Source organism: Dreissena polymorpha, chromosome 11 (assembly GCF_020536995.1).
Source record: "Dreissena polymorpha isolate Duluth1 chromosome 11, UMN_Dpol_1.0, whole genome shotgun sequence".
NCBI lineage: Eukaryota > Metazoa > Mollusca > Bivalvia > Myida > Dreissenidae > Dreissena > Dreissena polymorpha.
The window spans coordinates 54,257,700-54,274,060 of record NC_068365.1 but is presented as its reverse complement, the minus strand read 5'-3'; the positions used below and the strand labels follow the sequence as shown (position 1 = coordinate 54,274,060).

The following is a 16,361-nucleotide window of genomic DNA, read 5'->3' as shown; positions in this document are numbered from 1 at the left end:
GTAACAGTACGTTAACCTTTTTCTTTTACATTGTACATGACCATTAGTAATCAAAGTACTGACAGTACTGGTGTGACGATGCTTTTGAGAGGATGGATATAAAAACATCAAGTTAAGTTTATCTACATCACCACAATCACCACAATTGTGTATGTTGGTACGAAAAAAAAATTTGATACAAACAATTTGCGAAAAAAATTTGGGTATGAAAACAAATTTGGGTACGAAAAAATATTTGGGAAAAAAAAATTGGGACCGAAAAAAAATTGGGTAAAAAAAATAATTGGGGATGAAAAAAAAATTGGGTACGAAAAAAATTGGGTACGAAAAAAAATGGGTACGAACATTTTTAGGTTCGGAAAAAAAATTGGGGGAACGGGAAAGTAGTACCTGTGGGGAACTTGACCCACACTCACACATTTTCGGTCCTTTCCGTCAAACATCAGATAAGTTCCTCGAAGGCAATAGTATGAATACACATTTCGGAACCGGTAATGCTGTCCTACCTACGCGCGTCAAAATGTAAGCGAAATATGTACAAAAGTCTGTCAGGAATGATTGAATTAACGTAGAAAATCGTGTATTGATGTAATTTTTTTGAAGAAATGTGCAGAAAATATATTATACAAGAGCTGTGTTTGTGAAACACAATGCCCCCTGATGCACAGCTTTGAACCCATATATTTTACCTTTGACCTTGAAGGATGACCTTGGCCTTTCACAACTCAAAATGTGCAGCTCCATGACATACACATGCATGCCGAATATGGAGTTGCTATCTTCAATATTGCAAAATTTGACCTTTGACCTTGACCTTGAAGGATGACCTTGACCTTTCACCAATCAATATGTGCAGCTCTATGAGATACGCATGCACGCCAATATTGAAAAAGTTATGGCCAATGTTAAAGTTTTCGGATAGACAGACAGACGCTTTATATTTGACATTTTACCTTGAAGGATGACCTTCACCTTCACCTTTCACAACTGAAAATGTGCAGCTCCATGAAATGCACATGTATGCCAAATATCAAGTTGCTATGTTCAATATTAAAAAAAGTTATGGCCATTAAAGTTTTCGGACGGACGGATAGACTGACACACTGACTGACTGACTGACAGTTCAACTGATATAGGCCACCCTACCGGGAGCATAAAAAGCAATGGCGATATTTTTCTCAACCACATAATTGTTAATAGTTTGATATCACAAAATGAAAGTAAAAGTAGAACTGTCAAAAATGACAACCTGTCAACGTGTTGTTTTTGCTGGCACGAGAGGGCGATTACACTCAATGTGTTCACATTTTGACCATAGGCTTTGTCAATGACCTTTATAGAATTGGTAGCTTTGATATTATTTATTGCTATCATGTAACTGCATGATTGTGTATATGTTTACAATACACAAAGCATAAATATTGATATAAATATACTGATTGAGCTTATAATAATCTGAGAACAATAGCCAGGTCAATTAAGGACTTAAAATACAATTTTGTGTCCTGATTTCATGAAGAAATGACCATGCATGTCCTAGATTTCAAATTCAAGGCCCTGGTGTGACACATTGGTAGCATTACCGTTAAACTGTTACCAGGCTTATGAAATTAGTTTTTATTGAACTATCTAAGGAAATCTAAATAAGGCACTGATTTTTCTGGTTTTAATACAGTCTTAGATAAGTTGTGGCCTCTGGGTAATGACCAATTTTTGCTTACTTGTCACGCCCTTAAAACTTTCCACACGTTTATAATAGCAAATCTGGATTTAGGCGATCTTCAATGGTACATTTAAACTTTAGCTCTGTTACAAGAGTGCTGGTAAAGTCCAGTCACATATTTAAATCTAGGCCATGTCAAAATCAAAGTGTCAAAGACAAATGAAAGATGTGTTCATTTAATATTGTCCAGTTGTTTACTACTGCTGTTAGTTTTTATATAATATGACTGATGAACATCATGTGAGAGAAAATTCACATTATATTGTATATCAGGTTTAGCAACCTTTTAGATAACAATGTATGCTAGTTTTCAATGTCGCGTCTGGGGATCAAACCCGTAGGCCTTTTAGGAAGATTCTGAAATTTTCGATCCATCGAGAGAGACCAAACCAAAAATTTAGTCAAATATTGCCGACTCGGTTTTTTGAGTCGGTTCATGATGGATAATGGAGCTTGATTGGTCATTGTCGGCTCTTATACTACTTACATGTACCCCGGGTACTCTTAAGTATACTTACATGTACCATGGGTACTCTAAGTATACTTACATGTACCCCAGGTACGGTAAATAAACGTAATTGTTCTCAGTCCATATTAGACTGTACCCGAGTTGTATTCGCGCCAAAAATCCGATGTCGTAAAACGCGCAACCGATTATCTTAAACACACTTCTCTTCAAAAAACACTGCATCAACATGCTTTTTGAGTATGTGTTCCGATAATGTAGAGGCCATTCTACAGAAAATTGACATAAATGTGTATATATAATTATTACAAAAAAATAGTCGACAACGACTGATTTAGGGTTAAATTTCCCGGGTACATTTTAGTATATTTACCGTACCCGGGATACATGTAAGTATACTTAAGAGTACCCGGGGTACATGTTCGTAGTACCCGAGCCGACAATGAACAATCGAGCGATACTGGAAGGTGCAACATCTCTCACGCCCCCTAGCATCGCCTTTAGCAGTATTCAATTCTCGACAGGAAAGTGCTGGAGTAATTGATCCCGAGGGACAAGAAAAACAATTGATTAATGTTCGAAATAAATAATTTGATTTATGACAATTCTGTTATTTGAGCCAGGTCACAGGAAAAGCGCAGTCAAATCAGTATCCAATTAAATAATTTGTTATTGTCAGAAAAACGCTTTTAAGCAAACAGCTTTCAAGCGACTGCTGGCTGATCTAGATCCAAACTGGCCACAATCGCCTTAATGTCTCTTTTACTGTTACACAGTTCATTTAACTTTAAAATGATAAAAAGTACTAACACTAAGAAAGAGTACTAACCAGTAAAGAGTTTGAAATCAATGTTGAATCTCAGGACAGCTTGGTGATCTGCAAATCCCCGATGAAATGTTGATATCGGGTGTCATAGTCATTCAATAAGTCGCAAAATGCTCGAATACAATTTATAAAGCATAATGTGACTTATATTGATAACTAAAAATACCAGTAATCAGTATGCCAGTTTTGCCATGTCAAGCTGTTACGATCCAGAAAGTCCTTCATTCGCATCGAGTATATATCCTTCGAATTCCAACTATTGTTGTCATAAGCGGAGATTTGAATAAATAATTCATATATCCTAAATGACAGCTTCTAAATAGCGAACCAAGCCATTGTATGCAGTAAGAAAGTTTTGAATCGAGACTCTCATTAAGGCGGCCATTGTTGAATGTTGAAACACGAACGACAACTCTGCTAGGAAAATGTTATCAATGGGAAGTAACTGAAAAATCGAATTATCTCAATCGGACTGGCTCGGTCTTTTACATAGGCCGCCATTGTGAATTTTTTTAGGATGGTTATCAAACCTTGGACGATGCTGTTCGCATCGTCAAAAAGCGGTTTCATTTTTCTCAGGGTATAAAGTAGCAATAAGTTCATTTGTTTCAGATTCAAACCGACAAGCTGTCTTTGGTAATTACACTGGTAATGGACGATTTGGAAGTTATCACTGTGCAGGTATGCATGTGAATGTTGTGTCATTTTGGATATTTTTAATTATTTCATGTATTTGAGTGTTTGATGAATCACAATTTTTAGTCTTTCTTCGAATATGAATGTGTATTATCATTAAACGCTTAAATATAAATACTCTATTTGAGTGTAAAGTTTGCAAATATTGAGCATTTTCAAATCAAACAAACTTTTTCTGAAAGGTTCGAGCAGAAACTAATGCAGGCTTGGGACCATATGAAGAAAAGATGGTTACTGTATATCCTGGAGGTAAATTGGTAAATGTTGAAATGTAACAACACTGTATCAATTATAATGTTATGCATATTTATTTGTAAATTACATTTATCGGTTCTGATCACATATACTATGCGTCATTGCATCAATTTCAGCCCCTGAAGTACCCGCTGAAACTTCCGACAATCCACTAACAAGAAAGTCGGATATAAGAGTAGATGACTCTAAAGAAATGTTAGCTGTTGAACTTCCGAAATCGTTTTTATGTAACAATACAAATGGCAAAGCAGTACAATGGGGAGTGATTGTTGCAGAGGAAAGTAAAGCAACAGGTATGCACGTTACTGAATCACCAGTTTAAGTGCTTTGAAAGGAAGATATTATTACATGTTTTCTACTGAAATCACCAAATCATGTGCAAAATGGAAATATATTTCAGATCCGTCATTTATTGGAAGTATTGGGGAGTATTGGAAAAGGAAAGACACGTTGTACAAGAAATGGTCCGATATCAAAGATGAGGATGTAATACCACCATATGTTACCACTGGTCCGACATGGAAACCAATCTGTGGTCTAGGTATACAATTATCTACGTTGACATAAATACGCAAAAACAATATTAGACTACATGATATATACGTAAAAAATTAGATTCGCTACTATAATTTGTATTGTGTTGAAGGAAAATTGGTATGTGCGCGTTTTAAAATGCTTTAATGAACCGTTTAACAAAAACCATAACTACACTATCGGCAATTTTATAACAAGAAACGCACCGGCTCCGACGGGCAGAAGTAGAGAAAGGCAAGACGCTGACCTATATAGTCGGTAACGAAGATTGTTCAAACAGCAACGGGTACTGCAACGGACCTCTGAAGCCGGGTCGCTCGTACAGGTAGATACTTATAAAACCTGGTTCACATTTATTTTGTGGTAAACGCTATAAACATTCTACAGATTGAGTTTAACTAAAATCAATTTGACATGAACTACCAGATTCACGCTAGCCGTGATTAATAACAGTGAACAAACGGATGCCAATAGATGCGATGTGCATGTTGAATCGTGGACTTTAAGTGTTATCAATCACATTAATGAGCACTAGTTACGGTGCAAATTGCTGCCACGCGTTAACAATTACTAGTACAAACAGTCAACTGTGTGAGATTCACACAATCATTCATTAAAATCTATTTGTATGAAAATGTTTATATGGTTTATTTTCTATTAGGGTGAAGTCGTATGCCTGTACCACGACTGGATGCACAGAGACACTGTATTCATTTCCTATGCAAACAGGTTTTTATTAGATTATTTATTTTCATAACCAACCTATATTGATTGTAATAAGTGCAGAATCAGATGTGTTTCAAATGCGTTTGTAAGTTGAATGAGATACTATTATATAGACATTGATATATATAGACGAGTACACAACTGATATACAATATTGGACGAGCCGATTGACGCGTCCCATGTAAACAAGACAAATGTGTACTAAAAAAACCCATTACAGTGTTGTACACAACGCTATCAAATATTTCTCAATAAACCTATTGTATATGATTCTGTTTAAGTATACATTTGAAACTTCAAGTCTGGGAAAGTAATTTAATTATGCGTTGAAATGTGGTGGTAAACATAGATTATTTCATTGAATAGGTATCAGATATTACTTAGAAATAAATTTAACATGCTTAAATGAATTTCGTTTTATTAAAACACGTTTTTGCAGATCTTTACAAAGGCTTAATTAAAGCCATGAAGATAATTTCGACTTTTCATGAGAATACTGTCGGTGTATATTATTAAATGTTCGCTAAATATCACAGATATTGGGCGCGTGGCCAAGTCACTTTAACATTATCAATACGTCATAAAACAACTTTTTTTATCAAACAAAATAATTAAAAAAAGTTCTGATTTAATATTTATAAACAATGTATGTATCTCTTGACACAGGAAAATCACCTACATCAACATTTCTAAGCCATTAAGTGCCTAAATGGCGGTCGATTTTCGTAAACTATGTACCATTGTGTTGGTATATATATTATATCAGAAATTTTAATTATTTTTTTATGAAAAAAGTTGTATTATGACATATTGATAGTGTTTAAGTGACTTGGCCACGCGCCCAATACCTGAGCTAAATATCAGACAGTCCAAATTTTGGAATATATTTGGCACATGCGCGTCCAATATAGTGACATAATGTACGGTCACGTGGTACGCATGACTTCAACTTGATGACAGAATTAGATTTGTGATACTTAGGAAAAATTCAATAACACTTGTATTCCGGTTGGATGCATATCACTAGTTAAAATCAATACGTATGATACAACCCATAGAACAACCGCAGTCATAATAAATATTACACTTATTACAAAGCTTCTTACCATCATAATAGCAAACAACAATACAAGTAACAGACACTAGACAAATATTCATTCGGGAAACAGCATAGGGTTTTACTACGCGACTATTTACACGCAATCATGACGCAATAACGATGTGTAAATAAATAACGTTATTCACGAGTCCGATGTATCCCGCAATAAAATACGGAAATGAACTTCAGAGTGTAAAATGCGGGATTTCAAACTGGAGCTTGCATTATATTTTATAACGAAAATACGGATGTTTTAGTTGACTACACGTATAATCATGTAGTGGACAAATAATGTTATGACAATGTATAGGTTAATTAATATGATATATTTATATATGAATAGCAAAAAAATTGTTATCTGCGCAATTGCAAGTTAGAAAAACAGAAAAAAGGACCAAACAGATAGATTTAGCGTAAACATTCAAAATGTTTATCTTCAGCACCAGACCGCACAGGCGCAATAGTCGGAGGATTCCTTGCAGCTTTGTTTGCAATTGCTATATTAGCTGTCGTCATATATGCCAGGCGCAAGCAAAAACTGTGAGTTAAATAGGCAATTAGCAAGCAAAGTTAAATACGTGAAATTTCACAGTTAAGAAGAAAAGAAACTGTTCCAAATTTGAAGTCGGGGTTTCTATTAAGGTTTAATATGGTAATGTTTCAATATATTGAGATCGACATTAACTTGATAGCCTGCGCCATGTATTATTTAGTCGTGTTTTCCATTGTACTTTAAATAGTGAATCCACTATTACCCCTGCTTATCAATATATTCATAAAGAACTTTGCACATTTTTTGGACAGATGTTTCAAACGCAGGGCTTTTAAACCCAACAAAATGGCAGAGGACATGGAGTTCGATGCTATTGGAAATCCAACATCCGAATACGTGTTTGGGTACGTGTATGAGTATAATATTTTGATAGATTTTTAGATTTGAAAATTGGTGTATATGTTTACCGTTTTAACTGTTCGCATCAACTGGAGGACTACAATAATTTGCTATTGTTTTTAAGACCTGGGCTTGTGAAGCTGTCAGATTTCCTATTACATGTAGAGAAAATGCATAGAGACATCAACCTTCTATTTAATAAGGCTTACAAGGTAACCGTTATTTCACTTCAATAAGTCGTCTTAAATTCTTCAAATATATCTTTACCTCAAACTCAATACTAACGAAATTATTTGTATAGCATTGTGTCAATGACGTATTAAGAGAAAATAATTATACACATGTTCAAATTTGGAATACATTATATTGTTAACATCGATTATTTAATCATGGATTGTCTGTAACAAATACTGTACGATCAGCACAATATTTGACACATTCAATGTTTTCTTGTTGTATGTTGTAATTAAAGTGCTTAAATATTTGTTTGATTTTGTATTTCAGTTTTATTCTGTTACTTTAACAACTATTAAGTTGAATTATTCCTATATTGGTACACGTGATTATTTCGTTTGCTTTCAAAAGTAAAGAAAACTTAGACACTTGTTCAAAGGTGAGAATAATGTGATCATTCTTTATTGTTTGTCTACTCTCAATCAGATGTTGGTCGAGAGAAGTCCCTGCTATCCCGCTTCCGTAGCCGAATCAGATGGCTGCATGCCCAAGAACCGATATATAAATATACTGCCATGTAAGAGTTTATAAATTGGATAACCAAGAAACTGTTGTTCCGAAACTTTTGAACTTGTTAATATTTTATTGTCATTGTGAATGCATTCCGTTTTTTGAAGAAGGTCTGCAACCCAACTTAATGGTTCATTAAATGGCGCGTCTTAGGTATTGTACTTAATAGTATTACAAATGGCTTTAAAAATGCTTTCACTGGAGTCAGTATCTTGATAATGTTATCAGGCTTTCATTATTGCTATCAATCCATGTTTCAAAAGCATGGCAACTCACAATTGGAAACCTTAATAACAGCTAAGGATTATGTTGTAAAAGTACGTTTATATTGCATAAAAGATGAATGTATATTTGTAGATGACCGTTCACGTGTAAAACTGAAACCTCTAGACGAAAAAGAAGGCTCGGACTATATCAATGCAAACTACATTCCGGTTCGTTTTAAAGTCTTATCTATCCACAGTTATAAGAATGAAATATGTATAGATCTAGATGTTGAGAATTTCAATAACTTGATTCGTTTTTGCTGAAATGTAGAAAACTGCAAATTTGTCACATATCAAACAATAATTGCTTTCTCTTTACAATTTGTAATGTCAAACTTCATACATTTGTATTTCTTTCAAAATAAATCGTGATTCAGGGGTACACACTCCGTAGAGAATACATAGCTACTCAAGGACCTTTGTCGGTTACGATCGACGACTTTTGGCGCATGATATGGGAAGAGAATGTGGACACAATTGTAATGTTGACTCAACTTATGGAGCAGGATAGGGTAAACAATATATCAAAAATTAAAAATAAGTCTTCTCTTCATAGATATTTGCACACACAAGTACACTGAACCGACATGATTTATAATGAACATTTTCTGCTTAAACATGTTTTTGGCATGGGATATTGGATGTATACATATGTATTCGGCTACTATTTCAACACGTGAATCAAGAGACGTAACACGCGTAATTAATATACGATAAAATTAAAGGTTGAATACATGTCTAATACTGTGTTTTAGATATAATGCTTTGCAATAGGATAAGATTTACAATGAGTTTAAATAGTATACATGTGTATGCAGAATTATTATATTATTGTCCGTTCGGGAAATGCCTCGATCTATCTCCATGTAGCAATTAACGATATTATGTATGGATTCATATTAAGTAACCAGAATGTTCCATATGCATTAACATAAAAGAACCCGTTGAACCAACAGGTATTGTACTTGTGTTTCCCTTTACGAACATAAACCTTTGTAGGAATTGTATTTTATCAAATAGATTATATATATTCTAAGGTGAAGTGTGACATGTATTGGCCAGCGTCGAAGACACCAGTCGCTTATGGAACACTGTTGGTATCCGTCCACTCAGAGGAAAAACTCGAACAGTACATGTTGCGGATTTTCGAAGTCAAGCATGTACGTGTACTTTACATAACGTTTCTTTTTATATATGATATTAGCTTCACTCTGTGATATGGATATAGATATGCAGTCTACGTTGTATGTGGAATGATTGTGAAATAAGCAACACTAGCATTGAACAAAACATTTCCATAAAGTTCCGACATAGCCAAACGGTTGAGGGTTAGATTATGCATTGTGTACGATTTTTCAAAATAATATAAACATGTAAAATCTATACGTAAGTGGAAATTAACTTAAATAAGAAATAGACGTTGACATAGATAGATATTATCAACTTAATAGAGAATAAAAACACCACAGTGGTTGATAAATTGATTTTCGGACCACATTACGTACTACACATGTACATACATGAAGCTTGTCACAAAGTTTGACGAGAATACACTCGCCGCAGAACGCTAAAAGTTGAAGCTTATGGATTTAACAATCTTATCCTTGGAACGAGGCCAGTTGACCGCTGGGTCATGTTGTATGTAGAATTTATAGATTCCCACTGTGCAATGTTTTTTCCTTATATTTCATTTCGTTTTATAACAAATATTTTATAAGTTTCTTAGATACATACGTTTGAATAAATCATGTAAACCCCTTCGTGTGAACAGTTGTAACGTTATAGGTATGATTTGAACGAATATTGAAGAAGACAACAGTGAAATGTCACACATCAAATACTCAAATTTCGAGACTTCACGTTTTAGAGCGAATTATATATTGTTAAGTCTGTATTATCTTCGTGACCCCAGGGCATGGCCAGTTTCAAAGGTGCAATTATGGCACAATGTAATACAAGCACAATACCAATATAAATGCATATAACCGATCGATTATGTCATGTTATGTCATATAAATTCACTGACATTTTCAATATAAGCCTCATCTAGTTGGCATTTTAATAAATAAATAAAATCAAACATTACGTAACAACAACACCACTTTTGTTTGATTTATAAATGAAAAATCATGTTAATACAACTCACAAGCATTTTTTGAACAGATATTTCGAGGACATCTCTACCATATATACCGATAAACCCATGTTACCTTGAGAGTGGGTTTTAATTCGAGAAAATAAACTGCAAGAACTATATGACGGACATTTGCCCATATGTAACTATCGTAATTGATCTTTGTGACGCGGTTGTAATGGCAGTACAATATAGTTATACAAAACTACAAGCGCACATTAACTTATAAATATAAAATTAAATTATTCAAATTGTACAGATAACGTTCATTTATAGAGTGTAGGTTATAGGTTGCCATACACGTTATTTAATAGGTAAATTAAAGTAATTACGTAAATAGTTATCTGCAGAAAGAATGAAACAGTCATAAGTATACATTAAATAATTCCAATGTGCATTCGATACATTTAGACAATGTTGCCGCAAGAAAATTACATACACAATAAGATTAGACAATTACGCTTAAAAACACATGATAAAGATTATTTTGTGTTTACCTTTTACAATCCATCTATGTTTTTGGATAAGGGATAATCAAGATCGGCTTGTTTAAGTCATCGAATGCGAATGTTGATATTGATAATAAATACAAACGGTGTAATGTAGAACGAAGAGCGTCGGCTTGTTAACCACTTCCAATACCTGGAGTGGCCTGATATGGGATGCCCGGAAGATCCACAAATGCTGCTAGACTTTGTTGCGGACGTCAGAGAGTGCACTAACAAGCCGGGAGGCAAAAGCCCCATCGTTGTGCACTGCAGGTTAAAAGAAAATTAATGTGTATTGCTTGCAGAGTTTAAGTAAGGTTCAACCTTAAAACTTAAATAACCAATTTTTCTCAAACAGTAATATTTGTATCTGTACCCAGCTTGTTATAAGCACACATTTTTTTGTTGATTAATTGCTTACTGTTGTTTTCTTCCTGGAACGGAACGTTTACCAACAATAATTGTGCATTTTTATTTCTTGCATAGAACTAAAAACACACAAGGGATACTGAATTATGCCAATTACAAATGTCGGTAACAATAAGACGGTGTATTGCCTTAAATTGTTTTAATTATAATAGATCGAACAAAAATATACAAAAATGATATCCGTGCTGATTAACTGCTTAACATACACATTAGTGAATATTTTTTATTAACTAGGGGGATAGATAATTTAGTATCGTTAACATATTTGATACGAAACATTATGGTCGCTTATACAACAATTCTTATAAAAAAGCTGTTTAACAAACTCAGCACTATTTTGTTCTTATGCAACATATTTTGTACATACTTATAACACAAATTCACTTTGGTGACCATATACCACAACATAAAAACATATACCTAATGTAATAACGGAGCATTAAATATCTTTTATATTTTAATCCTTTTATATGAACCAAAATGCGCACATGTATCAAACTAGGTTTATTTATAGGTGTTTAAACCCTTTCGCTCATAATTTTTATAATTATAACTTTTTGAATATACTAATCTAGTGCTGGTGTTGGAAGAACCGGGACATTTATCGCGGTGGACCATCTTCTGCAGCATATTCGTGATCATGACGAGATAGATATCTTCCAAGTGGTGCTAGAAATGCGCGAACATAGATGTCAAATGGTTCAAACAGAAGTAAATACAATTAAAAATAAGATCGAATTTACGATCGATGTTTAACTGATTCATGTGGATAAGAGTATAGCCAGGCCACCAAATCTTATGTTTCATACATAGTCTATTTATAAAGTTGACAGTTGTATGTTCTGGTTATTTTCGCCTTTATTGGAAAAAACTAGAAATGACAAGAGGCTACTACACTTTTATAAGTATTTTGCGTATATATATACGACGTTTGTTTATACTTAAATAAAAACTTTGAAGTTGTTACATGACTAAAAGCAAACATGTATATTATATTTCTTTTTTCCAAGGACCAGTTCGTCTACATTCACGATGTCTTGAAAGAATTCATTATCAATGATGATGAGGATGACGAGGAAGTGGATGATGAACGTAAGTAATTGGAAAATACAAACACAATACATTTTGTCGTTGACAAAATGTTTCTGTTGCAATCCTAAAAGAAATTAAATAAATTCAATTAAAGAAAGTAAGCACATTAATGGAATCGATACTCTCTTTCCAATACATTTTGTGTATTGATGGGTTCGGCAAGATAAACAGGGAAATAACTGTAAAACCCCCCCCCAAAGTATAGACTTATTGTTTTATGCAGGACAATTATCATTGATTATCATCTATACACCAATGACTTTCATATTGAATTATTGAAAACAATCTGATGATATAAAGCCCTGAAACGTAACAATTTTGGAACAACAGCAAAAGGCAATAACTCTCATTTAAGAACGTGTAGTGTTATTGATCTTGTGCGTTAAACATCCCCGCAATGATATATATACACAGACGAAGTTTCATGCTGACCTTTTGCATCGTAACTATGATATAGCCTTTAAAAGTAACATTATACAAAAATAACAGAGGGCAATAACTCTTAAGACAATGTAGGATAATGGTTATTTAGAATGAAACTTTTTCTCAGTAATATCTTTACCTCCATGCTGTTTCATGCTGACATTTTACATGCTATATGAAATATGGCCCTAAAAGTTACAGCATACAGAAAATGTCAATATATCTTATTTAAGAATGTTTATGGTTATGGTTCCTATGCATAGTACTTGTCCTCATGCATACACATGAGCATAATACACACATGTTTCATTCATAAAGCTTTTATAGTTTCTGAGATATAGTCATAACAGTTTTTTCAGACGAACATGGTACAAAGGCAACACAGGATAAAACGTTTATTGTAGAAAATTTAGGGTTAAGGTTCTTGGTACTTTTTCTCATCGTTTAATGTTTCTGAGATAAAGCCCTAAAATATTTGTGACAGGCAGACGGACGGAAAACGCAATATAAATACATCTCTCCGCCTTGAGCGGGTGACAAAAATATTCAAAGCCTTGTTGAAATCATAAACCATTGGTGAGACGACAATTCAATAAAAATAAAAGCAAATTAATTCAAATATTAATATAACGAGAAAACGTATCTGACAAAATAATTGGAACATTATATGGTAAGGGACATTTGTCTCTGGTAGATCGGGTAACCTTAACTAAACATATATTTATTATACGTCTACGTTATACTTTGTTTATTAGATAAAAACAGCAACCTTTTTTGGAGAATATCGTGACGATTTTTTTAAATATCATTGGATGACTTACATTATACACATACTGATAGCCTTGCAATGATATAAGCAGAATCATGTTACAGACCGCATGAGTTATATGATGCAGTACGATACCCCAATAATTCATTTAATATCATTTTTCGTCCTCTTCTGTACACCAAGATGCCTTTGATTTAAATAGTTTTACACGCGTTTTGCTTTTCTGAATAATTCGTATTAGCATGCGGTTCGAGTAGAACTCAAACGGATTACAACCACCGATAATTTGCATCGATTGTCCTAAGGTGGCGATCCCAGTTGTATGCATAAAGTTGCCGTTTTGTTATAAAAGAAGTAGAAAAGAACACAACTCTCTCTCTCGTAATAGTGTATCTATTATTGTATCGTTTGCTAAATTGCTATTGTCGTACGTTGCTTGTTCAAGAACGTGAGCGATTAGTACTTGAAAAGAAAACGTATAACTAATTATCTGGCTTAATGCAGAAACATCGGAATTCGGATATATTTTCTGATCGATTAAATGTTGTTCTGTTTTTCAGATTGTTATCAGAATGAAAACTTTGCCACGGGCGAAAGCGACGAGGAAGGCGGCCAGGAGGACTAAACTATGCATTTTTCACTTACTTAATGCAAAGACTGTTAGATTGTTCCAAATTTAGTGAGATCAATATTTCCAGTTTGTAGCTGGCGTTTGTGTTGGTTTGAAATGATATTTATCCAGTGTATAAAGAATGCTTTTTCGGATGGTTTCAGAAAAGCAAATAGAATTCCATGTCAAACATATATTTGCGTTTAAATTGGCATGTTTTGGATATTGCTTACGAATTCCAATTTGCAAACTGCATAGCTTTTGTTAGATTTTCACGAACTTAAGTATGCTATTTCATATGATTGCCTTTGCGCGGTATATATTTGAAAAATTGTGGATTTAATATTAATCTAAGTTTAAGACATGGTAACCGCATCTGGACTCTTTCCGAGAAATCTCGTTTTTCGCGCTAGATATCAAGCATCGTGTGACAGTTAAAGGCAGTTTTGTAAATTTGAATTGCAACCTTACTTAAAAATGTCAGTATAAATAAGTTTAGATTTGATCTTTGTAGATTAAGGGTTTCATCCCATTAACTAAAAGTCGAATCAGGCAGATGGCATAAACCTGAAGCCATACCTTTTCAAGATAGAACATATCAACATTGCAATGTTCTTGAGAATAAATATCATTTTTATTACAATTTTCTTTATATGATGATATTTGGAAATTGTATATGAATAAATATTACCGGAACAGACCAAACATGATAACATTTATAGAATTAATGCAATCGGATAATACAAGTACCAACAGAAGCTTAGCTATGTATGTACATAAAGCATTTAGTCGAAGTAACCTGTATAAATATTAGTATGCTTAATTGTATAGATAATTTATTACTCAAACTTGACCTCTCGCTCTCTTGTAGATTCGTCTTTGTTGTTCTGATGTTATCATTATAGCATGAATTGTTATATAGTTTCTAAATGTTGTTATAAAAAAAATTCTTGTCCTAGACCTTTCCGTGTATTGACAATTGATTTAACAACTTATGAAATTCAATACTGATCATATATCATGCCTATATATATATTACTATGTTTTGATCATGTATCCTCGTGGAGTGTATGTATATTGTATATATTGAATAAACCTACATCTATTTCGATTTGTGGAATGAAACAATGCGGATGTACAAATCCAAATACAATAAACCTCACCACAAAGGTCTTCAACAAGTTACTTCTGTGCATAGTGACTTTTTCACGAGTTCCTTGAGAACTTTGTGCTAGTCAAGATGCTAGAGTAATTTGTAAGCACGTATTATGAATATTTTCTACGCCGACAAAACGGAGACAATAACATCGTTGCATATATTTAACATATTAGCAGTTAAGCGCATATGGCCTTTAAGAAGAAAGTAAGTACTATAAAATATACAATGGATACAACAGGCAAAAATTATATTGAAAGTCTTATATTTAATATCTAATATCCTTTCTTTATTGGCAAATTATTTATCTAATTAAGTACCGATCGTGGCATAACAACTTGTTATATTGATAAATAGAAGAAAGTTCAATCAAAGAACACTTGATTACAACAATAAATACAAAATTCACTTTTGTTCATTAATAATTATTTGGATTTTTTTAACAGCCACAACCGATTTGACATGCTTTGGATAAAGCCTTTTGTTAAACAATATATGATTGGTCAGATAAAAATCACGTCTTTCCGTGGTATATTAAAAAGAACGTAAATAGTTATTACTTTTGAGCCGGGTTTAAGAAGACGCACACGCCCGCAAATCGTAAACCAAAAAGAGTGGGTGTGACATTTTAATAACAAAAAAGAAAATATCGACATTATTACTTTTCGTTTTTTAGTGTGTGTGCTAAGATACATAATTAAGAAACAGACTTGCGATACTCATTTAAAATTGCTGTTTTGTTTCCGAACAATAGCAAGCAGTTAATTTGGCATCCGAATATCACAATATGTTGATTTTTGAATCCGCTGTTACAGGAAAATTATGTTTTCTGTCAGATATAGCCAACGTATTACACGCAACAGGCATATGTTTTCAAGTGATATTTTCCCCAGAGATTACCTGTGCAGAATACGATTATATGTAGTTAATTAAGGTAAGCTGCTTTTTTAAAATTCGGAGTATTATCATCGCATTTCTTAACTTATGTTTATTTTCTTTATTTTAGTAAATTTCTTTACGAAATCAATTTATG

General features: G+C 33.4%; 1 protein-coding gene across 1 annotated transcript; it reads left to right on the top strand.

The window, feature by feature from the left end:
- The first annotated feature begins 3,623 nt into the window (after positions 1-3,623).
- On the top strand, positions 3,624-15,280 carry LOC127851346 (tyrosine-protein phosphatase 10D-like). The gene is made up of 17 exons (XM_052385070.1): positions 3,624-3,696; positions 3,894-3,960; positions 4,083-4,259; positions 4,367-4,507; positions 4,699-4,825; positions 5,162-5,229; positions 6,766-6,865; positions 7,130-7,222; positions 7,342-7,429; positions 7,878-7,968; positions 8,319-8,395; positions 8,605-8,739; positions 9,265-9,387; positions 10,968-11,122; positions 11,854-11,989; positions 12,289-12,370; positions 14,123-15,280. Exons 1-17 carry the CDS (start codon positions 3,667-3,669, stop codon positions 14,185-14,187), a joined length of 1,755 nt encoding a protein of 584 aa, XP_052241030.1. The 5' UTR covers positions 3,624-3,666; the 3' UTR covers positions 14,188-15,280.
- The last annotated feature ends 1,081 nt before the right edge of the window (positions 15,281-16,361 follow it).

Excerpts from the sequence above, each read along its gene's own strand:
- LOC127851346 (XM_052385070.1), top strand. The coding sequence starts at position 3,667 with ATGGACGATTTGGAAGTTATCACTGTGCAG. Across the intron at positions 4,826-5,161 it reads AAGCCGGGTCGCTCGTACAG|GGTGAAGTCGTATGCCTGTA; the intron begins GTAGATACTTAT and ends ATTTTCTATTAG. Across the intron at positions 12,371-14,122 it reads CGAGGAAGTGGATGATGAAC|ATTGTTATCAGAATGAAAAC; the intron begins GTAAGTAATTGG and ends TCTGTTTTTCAG.